Source organism: Dermacentor variabilis, chromosome 6 (genome assembly GCF_050947875.1).
Source record: "Dermacentor variabilis isolate Ectoservices chromosome 6, ASM5094787v1, whole genome shotgun sequence".
In the NCBI taxonomy this organism is placed as follows: Eukaryota; Metazoa; Arthropoda; class Arachnida; order Ixodida; family Ixodidae; genus Dermacentor; species Dermacentor variabilis.
This window is the reverse complement of record NC_134573.1, coordinates 163,877,543-163,896,546: the sequence shown is the minus strand read 5'-3', so window position 1 is coordinate 163,896,546 and position 19,004 is coordinate 163,877,543. Positions and strand designations below refer to the sequence as shown.

Sequence of the window (19,004 nt, the reverse complement as noted above, 5' to 3'; positions counted from 1 at the left end):
TATGGAGATTGTACACTATGCAAAGATGAAACAAACTCCTTGCACTGTCCCGACAAGAATGCTTTAACAACGAGGATGCGCATTTTTGTGTTGCTGAAACAACACTTTGCTTAACTTTTGACAAAAGTTTTTCATTGCTAAGGCATGCAGCCATTTCGGATCAAGTTATGCTATCATCTTTATGCTATGTTAAAAATAATGATATAAAGAAAAACAACTCAAATTTGTTTTTCAACTTTATGCATAATGTATTTGATGATCTAGATGGTACATGACGTGAAAAAACGAACAGCGCTAGAAACGGGGCCAGACAAAAACACGGCAGCGCACTATCGTGGGTCTTCTTGTTTGCAGGGCAGTCTTGTTACAGCCCAGGTAACAGTGCAAATAACTTGTTTTCCAGCCAGATCTTCTAGCGAGTGCTGCAGCAACAGCTGCTTATGGAAGAGGGTGGGCACCATGTTGCAAATTGCCTGTCATTCAATCGCAGTTTTGGTGTACGGGCATGCCATATAACTCCAGGTTTAAAAATACAGGAATGAAGCTTTGCGCTAGAACTTATTACCATATGATGCAAGTTTCACTCACTTTCAGTGACCTGCTGTGCAGCTTGTTTGAAGAGATGTTTGGAAGTAACTTGCGATCATGGTATTGTAGTCATCACGCGACGCATATTATTTGACAACCCTCAGGAATTGACGAGGCAGACAATCCGAAGCATGGGTACTTCCTGTTTAGAAGCCTTTGTAAAAATTACGACATCTGTAGTTCGCAGTAAAATAAAGGCCAATAGCTCCAAGAGATTTGAAAGTGTTGTGTCTCCTGACACCCATCTATTCTGAAGATTGGCGAGATGTTTAGTTAGGATGGGCTCTGCAGCAAGCAGCATGTGTTATGGCGGGGTAGATGAGCCTCATCTAGACTGGCTACGGCTGTCTGGTGTTGAATGATCAGGCAGTGATGAGACACGCTCAATATGTCCATAATTATCCGCCAACTTCGTTCTTGACAACTTTTATGTGCAACCCTCGCCCCCTCCTCATATCTATTCCCCGACTCCCCTTCTTAAAATTCTTTTCCGTCAGTCACTGTCACACTCTTCAACATTCACTTGGTTGTTGAAGGGCGCGGGGGCCGCCAACATTCCTATATTTCTGTTTTTGCGTGGACTTTGAGGCCACTCACCTACCTGCCCTCCCACTAGTTTGTTGTGGCAGTTCCTTAGCTTCCTTGGCCCGGTAGCCCGGTCCTTGATATAGTATTTTGCTGTGCACAAATCAGCGTTCTGTAGGTCTTTCTTTCTTGTACTGTTTTTTGCCTTCTTTTAGTTCTTCTCAGCGTGTACAAACTAGCCTAACAGCAAGCTCCTCTCGTATTTATTAACGTAATGAAAATTAGAGACAAGGGAAAGAAAAAGAAGGAAAGAGGTGAGGGGGGTGCTTATTATGTGTATCCTAGACAAGCAAGTCGCATTAATTTTGGAATGCTTTTCTTCTGCGCAGTGTGGTCAACGGTTCCGTCATGTACCAGATATGAAACTCTCCGGCAACACGAAGGCCTAACGGGGAGCAACGATGCCCCCAAGTTTCATGTACACGCTCGTCCGATGTCTATATCTGTGTGTGGAATTTTTAGTGCTGATCCCCCCTCGGCAGCTTGGTTAACACGATCTGGTATGAGGCAGAGGTGCGCTATGAGTAGGGTCATAATGTTCTGTGCATGGGAGAGAGGACTGCACCCATGACACCCCCCCCCCCTCCCCTTCGGACCGCCACTAGCCCTCGCCTTGCTTTCATATTCAAGCTTTCCCTTTCATCCCTGCCACTCGTTTGGAGCCCACCTCCTGAAACTTTGTTCTGTGGAAGAGGAAGAGGAAGTTCGAATCCCCCTCTCCCTCTCCCTGGCTACACCAATGCATAGCATACTTCATGGCGAAACACAGGAGCTATGAAAAGTAAAACTGCACATCATAGAATGTCGCTATCACCTTCCCTGGCCGCCAAATTCTTGGTTCATTTGAAGGATCTTCATCAATGTAGCTTTTCTTTACATTCGTGTCCTTTTCACCCGAACCATTTTGAAGATGTCCTCTGTTGTGAGTTACAATTACATCATCACATCAGGTTGTCAACTGCAACGCATTCATCAGCCTCTGCACCCACTGATGCATTACAACAAGCAGCATGTGATTCCAGGAGACGGGCTGCAGGACTACACCTGGTATCAGTGCATAGTGTTCTTCATTGTAGATGAATTCACAATGCATACCGAAGATAGGAAAATGGTAGGGACGTAATCAATCCTTTGTTATACAAGTCTTTTCGCTGTAGAGGCATTTGACTGTAGACCTTTTTTGCACCGAACCTGTATATGGCTAGCCGATGTGTCCGTGTGTCTATTGTTCACCTGCATGCCAAAAACTCTTCCGGCGCAACCCCATGCACATTTGCAGAAAAAAAAAAAGAGAAAGAGAGGTGTATGATTAACCAACACCACCTAGTAGCACAAGGTCTGTTTACTCCGATCCATGACGTCACACTACTTGGCCCGAAATTTCCATTGACAAGGCTGGCGTGATGAAAACAGCGACGTCAAAGTCACTCTTGCCTACTCGGGAGCATCCCCATTAGATTCTATGGCAGTTGGGCCAGGTAACATGATGCCATGGATCGGGCTATCTAGGTAGTGTTGAATTAGCAGCGCCAGTAGTGATGTCATTGCTCTCCGTTGCAGCCGAGCGCACACGCAGCAGTTTCTCTCTGGCTCCGAAGTGGATAGGCCACATGTCATACATACTCCTTAGAAGCAGGCAGCTTTCGATAGGTGACGCCGTAACCAGAACCTGGAATGAGCTCATCTATGCCGTGCCGATGCAGAAGCCCGAGCGCAAGCAGCAACTGTGTACAAAGGATCCAACAGCCTACCAAGTCGTCATTTAATGAACCGCAAGGGGTTTAACCGAGGGATAAACACGGGCCGCACGTTTCAGGTTCACCGGATAACAATCTGTACGGATTGCTTGGGCGATGATTTATTACTAGAAGATTATGAAACTCATTCTCAACACGATAAAGTGTTTGCAACAGAAGCATCACAGCAAGGGCGTACTTGCAGTCTTGTGGAACTGTGAGCACATTGAACCTCTATCTGAAGTATACTATTGCACCAAGGAAACCATAACTATACGGAAAAAAAAGGCTAATTAAAGTGGCTAGTTGCTTTCAGGTTCCCTAAATATAGTAATAGCCATATAGTAAGTCCTTTAGAAGGACTTTTATAGAAATCGTCAAACATTTTTTCACTTGGTCATCATTTTTGTTACACGATTATGCTCAGGTCTTTTGCACAAATATTGCATTTTCCAGACTTTGCAAGTCAGTGTATGGATGACTGTGTGCAAATAAACATTTTTTTACTATGAAGCTGTGTATAATAACATGCATTGTATGCCTTGCGACTTGCTGCTTGCCAGGGTGGATGGATGTGGCATCTTGCTGTGAGCATAAAGTCACGGTTTCAATTTCTGGCCGCAGCAGCCACATTTCCGGGAGAGTTACTTAGATAAAGGTGTATTTAGGCTTACGTTAAGGCCTACCTGCAATAGATAACCTCAGGTGGTCAAAATTAATATGGAGCCTTCCACTACAGTGTCCCTTACTACGCACTGCACAGTTACAAGACTTGAAACCACACAATTTAATTTTAATTATCTGTGCACCTTGCCTTTACCAGTGATGTGGTCACCAGACATAGCAGTTCTATGCAAGCACATGGCATTTGAAACAATAATGCTTATTTTTGTTAAACTTTACCTCACTGAAAGCTGTAGGATTCAGACAAGTGTAGTGTCTTATGGCAGAATAACAGTCCTCAATACATTCACCACATTATTAAGGTAACTTGTATGGAAGTTAAAAAGACTGCATGCAGTCATGAAGTCACACTTAATGAGGTACTCATACTGTGAAATAGATGAAATACGTGCCACTAATGTAACAGTCTGGTCTCTTGGAAGATATTCTGCAAAAATGTTTTGCATAAGTTTGCTTGCGTATAGTGTCATGTATAACGCACAATATGCACAACGAGGATTTTAACATAGTTGAGACTTTTCAACGCATGGTGGTTAACCTGTACTAATATCATATCATAACATTTTCCTTTTGCGCCAGGATGTTTATCATTTCCTGCTGTCAAGCCAAACTGTTTTTTACCTTGTTGTTCCTAATGCTGTAGCACTGCCCAGATGCTGAGAACATTTTAACGCCAGCTCAAAACTGAGTGTGCTGTATTCTGCTTGTCCTTTCCATTAAGTGGTCACCGTGTTGTTTTTATTAGGCACCTCCTCATGTTTAGCTTTACCGTTACCATGCGACGAAGAGTTTCAGTTTTGCCTATAATGCAAGGTAGTGACAAGACAGCTGGCACAGTTATGCTCAGTAAGTCTTGCACTGTTTCATGTAGGATCGGTTGAGGTCAACACATGCAGTGCTTGTTCAAGAAGAAAACTTTAGTCAGTAATGCCTCTTGGCCTCGTATTGAACTTGTGTCATTGCGACAAAGTGCAGTAGGGAGCTGGACCCACTAACAACTGCGCTATTGCAAATCTCTTGTACTTGCCGATTTGTGCATTGTTCATGTCACCAGAAGACTCATTAATGTTTAAGAGAAGGGGCTGTTAAGAGTATATTGGAGGCCACTGGAGGCAAAACTGTAGCAAATGGGAATGAAGTGCGTGTTGCAAAAAAGTTGTTCTTGAGAAGATGGCAATGTTGCAATGTGAGAACCTGTTTGCTGCTGTCACAGTGGATGAGTTCAGAGCTGTAGGAAATACTGCCGACCTTTTTTGCTAGCTCTAGCAGCAGCTGTGGAGCCTCCCATGTAGTTTAATGACGTCGGTATAGTGTGAGAAATGCTGCAAAAAAGTAATGATTGCCAGGAGGGGAGTATGGGCATACATAATTTCTAGCTTTGTTCTTTCTGGGCAGAAGCACAAAAAACTCTTTTGCAGAGTTTTACAGAAAGTTCAGGGAACCACTATGGCACAGCAGCGAGGTTCGTTGACCCCCACAGCTTTCGTTAGATCCTCATGTGTAATTTTTCTGTACAGCAGTTTTCTCTTAGTCTGTGATACCATTTTCTTTAGTGATATTCAATTTCCACGTAGAAAGTTCTGTGCAAGAAAGAGATGTTCAGCAGCACTTCGCTGAGTCAGTTGGATGTCGCCTTGAAACACTTGATGTTGGTAGCCCCCATACTGCTGCGGAATAACTCATACTCTGCCTTTAGCAAAGCAGTTATGGTGTTTGTGCTAGAAGATTATTCCACACTTAGCAACTTGCGTGCTCCCAAATGAAGCCATTTATAATTTTGCTCTGGCTTATCACTGTTCTCCATCAATCCACGGCCCAGATAGCAGAGAGTGTAGCTTGCATAAAATAAATGGAGTAGAGCACGCATTGCACACATAAATTTAATTACAGATAACCGGACTAACATAGGTAACTTGGTGATTTATGAGATCCTTTGTATACTTTCCTCAGAACTTGAAATTGAGGCCTTTGCTAAATGTTTGTCTTATTGCACTTTAAGGGGCCATAACACAAATTTTGGAGCTTGAATTATGCAGTGCATGTTAAACCATGAGCATTTCACGGCAAGCTGCCAAAGTTCGAGTGCATTCCATGCAGTAGAATACCTGTACATGAAATTTTTAAACCATATAGTTAAACCATATAGAAGTCGCGCAATGCTAACTAGTGATGAAATGAAATCGCACTCCCAGTACCGGCTGCCTTAGCATAATACGAGACAGTCTCTGGCACGCTTTTGTGCAATGCAGGTGCCGGCAGCAATTGCAAGAGCTGGAAATATGTTGTGATCGTCATGCATCATTTCGTTTTCACGTCTTGGCAGTCAGCCCCCGCACCCCCCCCCCCCAAAAAAAAAAGTTTATGCAAGCGTCCCTAATTTGTGCTGCTTTTATTACCTGTGTAGAAGAATTGCAGGCGTTATTTCAATGGCAATGCCCTTGCTGCACCGTTCGGTGCCAGAGCACGTGAAGCAAAACATTCGACGAGATTTCAGACTGTTTCGAAGCAGACAACACAGTGGTGGCCCCGTACTTCCCTATGTCGCACAATCCATGCCAAAATGGTGGTCGCTGTCGGTGGGAGGGGTTTGGAGGCTGCGGTTTCCAATTGAAAGTTTCAGTTAAAATGTGCGCCGAGTGCCCAGTTTTATTGTGTGCACAAATATATTGGTCCCTCTACTCTCAGTTTCGATGATAAACTGAGAATAGTTGTACGACTGTGTCATGGCCCCTTTAAGTACTATAAATGAAACAAGGCAGTGACTGAGATAAGATGCAGACTGTACATCATCGACCACAAGTCATGATGATGGTGTACCTCGTTGTCAGCACCCTGTCCTTACCAAAGCCTTGTTCCATTCATGTAACCACAACGCAAAAATATGTAAGTGATAATTTTCTTGTAAGTAAAGAATTCAGCACACAAGCTTACTTGTAGCCATCTTGTTTAGGAAGTTTCACACTGCCACATGCACGACCTACTGTCAATCACTGATTGGTGCCTCCACAGAGGCGCACATCAAAGGTACAGCTCCACGAGGGTCTGCACAAACACTAGGAGTAAGATAGCGCAGCCTAAGTATAAATGATGTGGTCTACAGTCAGCAAACACTGTTATAAGAATTACAGGGTCTCTTGAGATCTCTCTTAGGAGGTGAACAGTGAAAGCTTACTCTTCCTCCTCTTATCATTCGCCTCTTTCTCTTCTTTCTTTTAGTCATTACAGCTCACTACTAAGCATTTTTAGCCATTTCTAATCAATTCTAGTTGTGACACTTCGTCGTTAGACATATCAGTCATTTTAGTCATTAGTAGTAGTTACAAGTTATTCTAGTCATTACTACTCATTACCAGACATTTCTAGTCATTTTTAATCAGTTGTGGTTATTCCAAGCTGTCATTAGACATATTGGTTCTTCGGAGTCATTAGTAGTGATTATCAGCCTCTACCAATCTCTATTATAATATTATCATTCACTAACTGTCACTCAATCGTTTTTCATTCTTTAATCTGTTTTCATATGTTGTGATAACGCTTTGGCGGACACTCCGACGTTCAGGTCTGCTGACACAAACTTCACCATGAGCCTAGAAAGGCTTTTGCCTTAACAGCACTCAAGTCAGCCACATCCTTGCAAGTCGATCACATGCATTTTTTAAATATTATAGAAATGGTAGTGCACTTTTTTACATTAATATGGTCAGAAGTTTCACTATAACCATACATCACTTTAGCTACAACATTACAGCTTACATTATAACATTGTTATAACCAAAAACACGGCCTGCAGTTTGTACATACTTTTGCACGGTAACACGTAGGTATCACCTTTTCCCACCAATTTCAACGCAAGCACTATCGTGACTCATATTTGAAAATTGCTATGCATGCTTAATATGCTCCAAAGTTGTGAAATCAACCTGAAGTGAATTCTGGGGCTTTGCCTGCCAAAACTGCAATTTGATTATGAGCCCCGCCGTAGTGAGGGACTGTGGATTAATTTTGACCACCAGGGGATCTTTATGAAATGCAGGGATGCAGGCTTTTTTTGTATTTCGCACCCATCGAAATGCAGCCGCCGTGGCTGGCATTCGATCCCACAACCTCTTGCTTAGCAATGCAGCAACGCCATAGCTGCCAAGTGGGTAAATCAACCTCTTCTGTGCAATGCTGCCTTTGTACCTTTATTGGTAATCGTACTAATTATGTATTTATATTGTGCAATAAAGAGGGAACATGATTGTGCATGCTGCACAGTGTTTACTTGCAGCAGGCACAATGGTGCAAAGGCCGACCAAACCTGGCATGCCTTGGAGGAAAGACGTTTGTTGTGTCATGCCAAGGAAAACTTTATATAGTGCTGCGTGCTGCAGGGCTAGTAGTTCCACCAGCTATTCCAAGCCGATGGCATAAAAAGTTGCTTTGTCAGTGAAAACACTGCACTAGCCACATACACAGTTCCAAGCTGCAAATGTGGATTTTGCGGAGCATTGCCCAGACTGGAAGATGCTCGGCCATTTAATGAACCATGTGCCTCGAACTAGACGCATTTACTATGTCCACAGAATATGAGAGACATTGCTGTGCCTTCTTAGTACCAGACGGTTTCAGGCGTCTGGAGTGTCAAAGCACCTGAAAAAGATTGTGCTTTCTTTTTTGTGTGTTTCACATAGGGTGGTAGAAACGCGCAGTGCAAAAAAAGGACAATGAGAGCAAGGGCACCTCTGCAGTAGGCTTGTAAACGCAATTTATTGTCACCTATAAAAACCGTGTTCATCGATCTGCACACAATAAAAAAGGAGCTCCAGATCTCTGAGATGGCGCAGAGGGCGACCATTTAATTGCTAACAAAATATACAAACTTTTCAGACAGCTTCATCATCTCTTGATAAGATGCCCGCACGCGCAGCAGCGGTCGTCAAAAGTGGAGATCACAGTCGGGACTAGACAAAAAAAAGCTGGTTAAATTAAGGACTGTACTGGGCATCCGCATCCATGTACCTTTCATGTGAGGTGGGAGGAAGTATTTTGCAATCATATCACAGCATGAGCACAGCAGTCTGAAGAAAAAAAATAAAGGAGGGGCATTTGCACAGTTGCAGATTGCAAGCTTGCTTTTAGACAACAGAAGGAATGCAACAGGCATAGAAGGTCCCACAGCTGAAAGTCTCAATACTCTAACATCGGGGTGCTCAGCTGAGCTTCTGAAACCAATCGGGCAAGCCCTGCTTAAAGCAGGGCCATTCAAACTTACGATCAATTTAACTAATTGCATGTCACCTGGTTCGACATACAACAGAAGTGGAACAAGGCTAAGGCTCACTTAGGCTTCTGGTAGAGAAGCGCCCATAACAAGGAGACATTGTTGAAGCAAGCATGAAGGCAGTCGCTGCCGGCAGGCAGCTTATGTAAACATTGTTGAAGTGTGAGGCTACGGTAAACAACATCCTGACAAAGTTCCTACTACACACTGCACCAGCTTCTAAGACAACAGGTAGCGTCACGGACAGAATTGCATATTACCTAGATTGCGGTGGGACTCCTCAATTAGCACACCAATTTTTTACACACATTGAGAAAAACCATAGTTAAAGCTAAGTAGTCGTGAAAGCATGTAGCTTATTAGGAGTTTGCTAGCTTTGCACATGCAAGCCACACAAATCTCCATGCTGACAAAAACAGAAAGGCAACACGAGAGTCAAAGGCAAAGATTTTTTTTTAAGTCCTCCTCCCAACTGCCCTGAAAAGTATCCAGTGCCATGCATGGGCATTGTACTGCCGACGCAGCGAAACCAGTGACTGCGGTAGATCTGACAGGAAGAGTTCTGTCACCAGAAAAGAGATGGGAAATTTTGGGCTGCAAGAAGCAAGAGCTACGAATGCTTCAGAAATGTTGAAGAAAAGCTACCACCAGATGCGTGAACAGAACACTGTCTGTGCCCATTCATAGCTGCAACTTGTTTTCACACTTTAAAGCAGGCATTCATTACCAAACACTGTTTTAAGTTCAGCATGAACAAAGCCTTGTTGGAGGTTAGCCAAATGCCATTTAAGAACGAAAATAAACCTGGCTCAGAACTCCACCATGATCCGATTTCCGCTGCATTTGCATGCCGCCAAAACTTGCACACACTCAAAAAAAATTTATGTTAAAGGAATGGAGGCAGCAAACGTGGTTCCATGCTTCCAAGTAAGGTACACAAATTTGGCCTATCGCCACTTCGCTGAAATGACGAACTACAGCACGTTTCTTAGACATGTGGAAGTAAAAAAAAAACTACTGTGGAACAACCCACACCATTCCTAGTCTTCCAGAATATTTCCTTTAGCAAGGAACCTGCTAAACAAAAGTAATAAACGCATAAAAGAAACGTGGATGCATTTTATGGAAACATTAAAACTAACTCAAGAAACGCTTGAAATAAAAAAGAAAACAGCCTTCTTCACAGAAAGGTGTGTTCTTAGCAAGTATGTAATGGTAAATCAGAAGAACCTACATACCTAACACAAGGAAACTAAAAACAGCGCTTTCAGTAATGCACAAGAAAAAAAATCTTACGGTAAGAAGAAAAGCAACACAACAGGAGGAGTATTTAACCACCCTTTTAGCTTTGAACTTCCACAAACCCCGCCCCTACCCACATTTGAAAGAACAAATAAATTAGGAAATGACCTGCACACACTGCATGTAACAAGACAAGCAGTGCTCACATTTTGCAGAGAAATGATAACAAACCACAAGAAAATGTGTATGTGTGGGGAAAAGAGTCCTCAGGAGGGTTCGAGAGTATGCACAAAAAACAAACAAAAAGTAGAATGTACAGTACATGAACATATGAAGGGAGGGGGGGAGTGGGGGTGCACATTGGTTCATTCTGACGACAACACACCACCAGTCGTATAACAGCAGCAGAAGAGGATTGAAGAAACGGTGGGTCTCAATTCTAAAAGTTCCCTAGGAGACGACAGCAGCAGGTGTCGCAGAACGGCGAGTCTTCTTCCCCATGTTGGAGGGGTCCGGCCGCCTCGCATCAAGGTGGGGAGGTGTTGGAGTGCACGTTGCCTTAAGAGAGGGCACACGCACGAAGAGATAGTAACGGGAGTCCCATTTTGGCCACTCGCTGGACGAGTCACGTCATGTACCTCATGAGTGCCCGCAGTGCATAGAGAAGTTCGGCTTGCATGCGTGCCTCCAGAATCATGATTGTTACGTGCACCTGGGAGTGAAGAAAAAAAAAAGCTATTCTAAGTATGGGTACACCAGAGGATTGAAGAAATTTGTACACATCCACAAGTTAATTGCACACTGCTACTTAAAAAGCCATACGGAAGCCTCTATCGGCCAATCAACCAATAAAACTGAACTAGGAACCAAACTGCTGCAAGAACTAAACTGCATAGCAGTGGCAAATATTTATTTTTCTCAGATCCCACAATCCGTAAACTTTTTTTGGTTGACTGTATGTGCCCAGTAGTAGGCAATTCTTAAGTCTTGTTTGCTAAAGCTAATGGTGCATTATAGTTAATTGAATAGATGCACTTGAAACAGCCAGCAAAGAGCCCCCAGAAGAAGTTGTGCCAGCTTTATCAGCATCGCCATCAGCTGGTGCTAGCCACTGTAATGACAGTTTTTGAGCAGTTTCGTATGCCGCTATATGCTTATTGGAGTTGTTATTGGAAAAGAATATTTGCATTGCAAACAATTTGCCACAAGCCATATTTCGCAGTGCAAGAAATACATAGGAGGTCTCGCACTTATTTCTGAATTTAGATTACGTGTTCCTTTTGCAATTAAGCCTTGCTGTAGCAAGTACGTGCTCTGCGTGAACAGTACTTGTCAAGCGATAAAAGCTGAAATGCATGCTTACCTTCTCAGAGTACTTGAACTCTCTCATGACATTGTCATAGTCCTCTTTGGTCATGCGATCTGGGTAGCAGCACACAGCCTTGATGTACTCTTTCAGGTCCCGGTCCAAGAGTTCATTAACCTCCCGGTAATCGTAGTCGTCGTGCCTGATGCCGTAGATGCACTGAATGTAGTTCCAGACTGCCCTTCGGAACATGGATGTGTCCACATTTGTTCTGCTCCCCATTCTGCATACACAGAAAAGAAAAGCAAGGAGCACGATCGTTAATATGAATTGCGGCCATTTTTGGGCAATCTGCCATGTTCCATTAACAGAGAGAACAGCTGTGCAATGGACTCATTCCCTGAAAATTGAACTCGAGCATGCAGATAGGCACAAGTATAATTACGTAGGCTAATGTATGCAACAAGCTGGCGGTGCACTTCCAGTTAAAATTGGCTTTCGCACCTGTCCAATAGTCTCAAATTTAATGAAAATGCAATTTGCAGGTTTTCATCCCGTCCCATCCCAAGACATTATGAGACGAAAACAGCTGGTTCCAGCTTGGCACGCTAGGTACTATTCTACCTATTTGGCAGTCCCGTTAATGTAGTGCAAGCATTCGTACCTCCGTAAATGCAGACACTGGATCGTTTTTCTTTCTAGCTTGTATCAAAATCAACCTTAGAATTTAATTGTTTTCGCAATCGTGCATTATGTCAGGACTATTTTAACAAGGCGAGTTGCAGGATTACTGGCTGCAAAAATTTCACAAGTTAGCATGCCCAGCTGATAAAACGACAACATAGTTCAGACATTGCTGAGCAATAGGTCCAGTGCTTTCGAATTCCACCATTTAAGGCATAGGTTTGTTGCACTAGAAGTGACCTTTCTTTTTCTAGCGCAGCAGTGCTTTTGTCGGGAATGGAATGGGTGTGCGCAGAATTGACGAGCCAAAACACCTGCATAAGAAAATTAGGCAACTTCCCGTTGTATGCTTAACAACATCACTACAGTGTCGATTCCCCAAAAAAGAGGAACGGCTCTCGAACACATTGTAGTGTTTATAGCATCACATTCCGGAAATTGATTTATGTTGATCTTGGTCGACTTAATGTGGCAGACAATGACGGGGCAGGCTCGAGTCACTGCAAGTGCCCCAATACTGAAAAATTCATTTCGATTCCTTATCAAGGAAAGGTCAAGTGCATTGCCATCAGAGCACAAAAATCTAAATCTTCGTGATTATTATACAAGGAAAATTAAATTCTAGGGTTTTATGCATGTGCCAAAACCACGATCCGATTATGAGGCACGCCATTGTGAGGAACCCTGGATTAATTTTGATCATCTGCAGTTCTTTTAACGCATCTCCAATGCATGGTACACTGGCTTTTTAGCATTTAATTCCCACTGAAACCAAGGACACTTGCATGCGCTGAACACCTGATTTTATTGGCTCTGTGCAACTGCAGTGCGGTGTGGTACAGTCATAAGCATTAGCTACTTACGTGTAGTATGTGAGGTTGTAGGCCACTTTGAACTTCTCGTTGAGGAGCTCTCCCACGTCGTTGTATAGCCGGTTGACCAAGGAGTAGCCGTGATCCTCCCAGGAGTAGTCCTGTATCCGGAATGTTGGGATTTCAGAGACCACCCGTCGGGCGAAGTCCTGGTAGCCAAAGTCTGCATCCGTAACGAAGTGAGACAAGTCGTTCCTGGGGACACTGCGTCGAGCTGCTGGGAGTTCGCCTCCATTGCATTCCGTATGGAAGCAGCGCGCCCGCTCCTCTAACGTTGGCTCGTTGGAGCGTTGTTCAGAGATGTTCTTCATCTTCTGCATGATGGTTTCTACAGTGGTCTGCCCATTCTGCACGAGGAAAGAAAATATCGCACTCAGGTCACATTCATTTGTTAAGCAGTGCAGGCTATTCAAGATTCGTCCCATGTACCAGAGTTCTCTATGCCAGTTGGGACTGTTTCTTTGAACTATTTTCTCATGCTTGAATTTGCTCATAGCAGCTTACAAAGGAACAAGGCTTTCAGTGCAGCAGCATATCTGAGCACAGAAGCATTGCCTGATTAATGCTTCTAGAACCATGACAATAGTGAGCAGTGCTTAAGAAGTTACTGGTCGGTTACTGGGGCTTCACATCGAAAAGCAACACCTGGGCTCGAAGATGTTAATCATACATTGAGTTATTTATTGTGCAACTAACTTTAGGTAGATAAGAGTCGCCATATTCTGGCCCTACCAGAATGTGGCCACTGTGGCCAGGAATCGAACAGGCAACCTTATGCTCAGAAGCAGGAAAAGCCGTTATCACTGCAGCATGTAGTGCTCAATAACTATGTCACGTTCATTTCCTTCACAGAAGACACCATTATTTCTTATGCACAACACCAATTTTACAGCACGAGTACACACCTTCATAACTGGCACCCCCGAGTCGCCATTGGCACTGTAGACAACTGTTCCATTTGTTTCCTCCTCCATGTCAGCGTTGATGCCACAACCAAACACGAAACTGGACAGCGCATGGAAGTGGGCAAGGATCACGATGGCTTGCACTACCTCCGATAAGGACCAGTTGTTCTTTCCTTTGGTTAATTTCTGCAAAGGGACAAAGAAAGCAAACACTGTGAAGCACAAATACAAATCTTAAAATCTGTAGTGCCATGTACACCACCATGTATGCGGCCCGCAGCATGATCGCATCTGAGTGCAAGGGCAAGCCCAAGAGCAAAGAGTGCTTTAAAAAGGCAGGAAGCTATGGAGTGAAAATTACGTTAAAATCATGAGCGCATTCCATTTCCGACTTATTAGTTCCATGTTTTATTTTACCACCTGTTTTATGCGATTTCGGGCATGTGCCTTCAATATTTTCGCCAGAAATATTTCTCTGGTCTCCAACTTGGACAGCACACGCGGTGATGTGAGGTACGATGAATTAGAGAAATAAGCAACCACAGCCAGTGTGCATATGACATCAGTCAGTGCATGCCTACCTCTATGTGCTCCTTTGTTATCAACCAAGGGCGGTGAGCAAGAATCTTGTTGATCTCGTCTAGGTCCCTCAACTTCTTCGGAATGCAATGCAAGCCCTGGAGCCACGATTTGTCCCCTGCAACATCCGGGGACAGGAATGCTTCCCGCTGCATGTTCACCAGGTAGCTGCAGTTGTGCCTTGCTGCTGCCTGCAACACGGATGAGAAGAATTTTGTCATCAGTGAAGCAACAGTGGCTAGCCAGAATAGCCGAGCATCAACAAACGAAAACATGTCCACTACTGAGCCTACAGGCACGTGAACTTTCCTGACAGTGTGCATGCGATGCCCTAATTATGACCCCTGCTCGAAAAAGATGGCTAAGGGGCAGAAAAAGCCAAACAGTGCTTACAATACTGGAGTCTATTATCGAGTCTGGACAGAAAGTTTCGTTCATCGTTGAACATTGTGGTCATTAGCTGTGCTTGCCAATTAGCCTGTCTTTCTATCCTAGTTCACGCCTATTTTTTCATTTCCATTGCCTTCCCCTTCCCATTGCTGTGCAGTAAACCAGATATGCTTCTGGCTGAAACCCTTGCACACCTTTCTAGTTCTGCCGTCTGATGCACTACAGCAGAGCATGCAACACTAGGGACAGGGTCAGTGCCTACCATGATTGCGATGTAATGTCTTTGGTCGTATGGGAGTGGCCCATCGCTCTTCAGGATGAAGTTTTGTGTCTTGAGAAATGGACCCTGGTAGGCCGAGTGGTAGCCCATGAGTAGGTCCAGGTGGCTGCTTTGGCAAAGCGCATCGATAAACAGCACTTGAGTCTGCAAGAAAAAAAAAAAACATGCAGTTAGGCACTGATGTTACAGAATCTTGTCCAATTCATAGCAGGTATTCGTTTAAATGTAGGCCGCTACCCGAAATTCGGGTTGGTCGCAAAGTATTCTTATAAGTGAACTACAAAGAAAATGGAATAAATAAGATATCTGTAGATCCCACGAGCTGTGGGGTAACCTAAGCTAGGCCGTTCTTGTTTATCGACCATTTGCAAATGACCAATGTGGACACATTTTAACAAAAAATGCCTAGCTCAACATAAAGCTGTGGCGCTCAAACATGTGGACCTCACAGATGAGGGTGATGGAATGACGAAGACGTTTTGACGACGACCGCAATGCGGCTGTGCGATAAAGACGCCCTGTCAAACGTAGCCGGCGATCATCAATCGACTAAATGGCCTCGGGTAGAGTGACAAGATCTAATACAACAAGTAATCTGCACTTACAACAGTTTAATAACGACTGTACGGTGCATCTCGGCGAACCTTGAAACTCTCCTGCTTTCTGGCTCTAGCTTATTGTGCCCAAGTTAAAGAGGACCAGTGAACTACAACTGAACGGAGATTCAAGAGCTGATGCCAATAAAGCCGGACACGTCGCTGATAGCATTGTCCTGCTCGGTGTTCAGCACAAAATTGAGGAAAAGCTGACATCACGGCCGGAATCGCTTCCACCAGCGCCCGCGCGAGATAACGCTGATACAAAGCTTTGTATCATGATTCACTGGTAGCTTTTTTTCCCTAACGTTGAAGCAGACGGTAATACATGGAGACTTATGTAGCTGCACTTACGCTGGAACATCTCGGGGAAAGTCCTGCTGTTACATCAGTTAAGCTTTCGGGTCATGAGCCGGGCAATTTTTCGATTTGCTGACGAAATCCGTATTGCGAGAGCTACGGCATAAACTGCGTTAAATTCAGTGTAGTACGGCAAAACCGCACAATGAAAATAATAAGGGACCAATAAGCGGTGTTTATTGAACGCGTTGACAATTCCGGTACGGAGAAAAAAAAAAAAAAAACGATGCGTGTACAGCGTCTGTTAGTGTCACGTCCGACTTCGCCCGAATGGAAAAGAAAAAAAAAGGAAAGAACATTGGACGCTTTGGAAGAAAGACGCATTGAACTAGCATATTCAGGTGCCCTTGTATAAGCATTCGGCACACCAGTTACTTGGGTACATGAAAATCGACGCGCGAGTCGGTATAGTTTAATCTCGATTACTGCTACACCATTTAAAATGTATGTTTAACTACTGGCAGTCGGAAATTGCCTCGTATACCGGAATTATTCGTTTAAAAGAGGCACTAACGCGATTTTTAGCAATTCGGCCCCAGCCAAAGCTTTCTACACGAGTATGCTAACTGTGCTTGCACGTAGAATTTTCAGACAACGGCATGGACGCCTCGCTGAAAGGATTAATTCTGATATAAAAGGCAAAGCCCTTGTCGGTAGTTTAGATAAACCGAGCAAGAATGGTAGGTTAACATATTCGAGAGACTTTTAGAGCTGCTTCACAGCGGGCAACGGCACAACAGCGTGAGGTGCGTAAACTAAGCTATGGGGAAAATGCGCGACTGGCGATGGAACAAAAAGTTTAAGCTGTAGCACCGATCGCAAGCAAGTACGGACAAAGCGCAAACCTTGCATAGCAGAACAAAAATCAGCGCCTAGAAATAAAAAAAGTGGCGGTCCGAATGTAGGAAGGTTAATTCAGAGCAGCCGGCAATCCTGGCAATGCATGTCAAGACACGCCGCTTCAAACGCAAGGCAACGACCGTCCGCAGCTAGAGCATCCGTAGGCACAGAGAAATACCGGTCGACTTCGTCATCCGAAACGCCTTTCCGCGCGTCATGACACATGACGGAAAACGAAAAAAACGGTGCGTTCCTGCCAAAAGATTAACGGATGCAGCAGCTATCGAGCGTTTATTTCCGATGCACTGCGTTAAAAACGCCGACCGTCTGCAAACACAGAACCTACATTAACTCGTGAAAATAAACGAAAAGAGAGAGAGAGGGGGATACGAAATGAAAGCTTATTAGAATGTGTGTGAGCGAGCACTCGAGATGGAGCAGCAAGCATCCACCCAAAAAAATATGCGAACCGTCCCATCCCGGGCCCGGCGTAATGCGGCGCAACGGCACCCGCGACAGGCGCGCCGCCACAGCGACCAATGGCGAGTCGGCAGCCGCTGTTGCTATGGCTGGCGCCACGCAAAGGCTAGCGAGAGAAACCTGAATTCAAAAGGCCGGCGCCGGTACAATAGTGGCGGCACACAGGAGAGCCGGCGAAAGAAAAAAAGAAGCGGGGGGGGGGGGGATCTCGGGGGCGATATAACGATAAAAGGGAGAATCCGGCACTACCGCCAGCCCGGGCCACCTCTGTCGTTCGGACCGAAAAGATTTTGTCCGGCGATGGAGAGCAAAAAAAAAAAGCATCCTCCGAGTCTCGGTCGTGGACCGCGCACAAGAGCCGGAACAAAAGCAGCAACTTATATGTGTTGCATGTCAGCGCGTCCTTTTCTCTTGTAATTTTTTTCTTTTTAGTTCAAGCAACGCTAAAAAGTCTGCTCGTTGGGTCGCGCGCGAAAACCATCCGGAGAATTGAGCTACAAAACATCGCGGCGGCGTAGCTTGGCTGGCTGGCAACCTCTCCGCTGCGTTTCGTCAGCCGCACGGACAGGCGCATCCTCCGAACCGGTCGAAGAAATGCCCGAAGCATGTAGGGGCTTGCTCGGTTCGATCCCTCGGGCCGAGTATCGCGAGCGCCGAACGGCAGCAACCTCAGCGGCGCGCTCCAATCGTAACAATACCCTTCTCGACGGCCCGGCGAGCGGGCAATGTGCCCAATAGCATTCCCCCCTCGTAGCAGCCGGCCGGGAGCGACGAGCGATGCCGGCTAACGCTTAGCGATGACGGAAACTTGACGCCATACCGGGGGAGTGGGGATAAAAAAGCCGAGAATGCCGATTTCGTGCTCGTAGAAACATAGATTACCAGTAAAGCTGCTGCGGAACCACACAGGAGAGGATCGCCTTGATGCGGAAGCCGCCCGGCAACAAAGCACGGAACGGCACACCCCCCAACGCGAGACAATGGAGTCAGAAGCAGACGATTTTCCAAAAAGCACGCAAGAAAGTACTCGACAGCTCATCAGATCTGCCGGTGCAAACTACATATTAGTCAAGTCCGATGTGCGTTTCGTTACGTAGACAAAACCGGCTCAGGCGGATGCTTGGTGCAGCCGACAGAGACAAAGAAGCCGGCCGGCTTGGCCTCCTTCCTGGCCTCACCAGCCGGCGAGTTCGCGTCCCCACTACAAAAAAAAGCGGCCAAGCGAAAACGGTACTCACGTTTCTTATTCCCATTTGGCCCATGGTATGATTTGAATTATCGTGCAGTGGACTGTTGTTGCGGCAGGGCAGAATCATGAGCCCCCAAAAGATCCACGCAAAGCGCTTGTGATCCTACGGAGGGTGTTCCCTTGACGCAACCGCACGACTAGAACGACGGAGAACGACGCCGCAGTATACCCTGTGTCACCACGCACTCACTCACACATGCACCGTCAAAGTCTGTCGCTGCGAGATCATGCGTCCGTCATCCTAAGAGCGTCCCCTTTGGAAATCCTACGGAGATGCCGAAGCCGAGACGCACGACAGCACGCACTCACACACGCATACGAGCTACCACCTAGGCTGTCATTCTCAATAATGAACGAACGGCCCT

At 45.2% G+C, this 19,004-nt stretch overlaps 1 protein-coding gene and 1 long non-coding RNA gene across 2 annotated transcripts in view; one reads left to right on the top strand and one right to left on the bottom strand.

Moving 5' to 3' along the window:
- Positions 1-12,192, top strand: part of LOC142585644 (uncharacterized) — a 21,556-nt gene extending 9,364 nt beyond the window's left edge. The window contains exon 2 of the long non-coding RNA XR_012829115.1: positions 11,950-12,192. This is a non-coding gene — a long non-coding RNA (uncharacterized LOC142585644). The remainder of the gene's footprint in view (positions 1-11,949) is intronic.
- Positions 8,323-19,004, bottom strand: Sesn (Sestrin). The gene is made up of 7 exons (XM_075696562.1): positions 18,629-19,004; positions 15,097-15,258; positions 14,447-14,635; positions 13,866-14,051; positions 12,952-13,307; positions 11,462-11,687; positions 8,323-10,810 (listed from the first exon to the last, which is right to left on the bottom strand). Exons 1-7 carry the CDS (start codon positions 18,704-18,706, stop codon positions 10,724-10,726), a joined length of 1,284 nt encoding a protein of 427 aa, XP_075552677.1. The 5' UTR covers positions 18,707-19,004; the 3' UTR covers positions 8,323-10,723.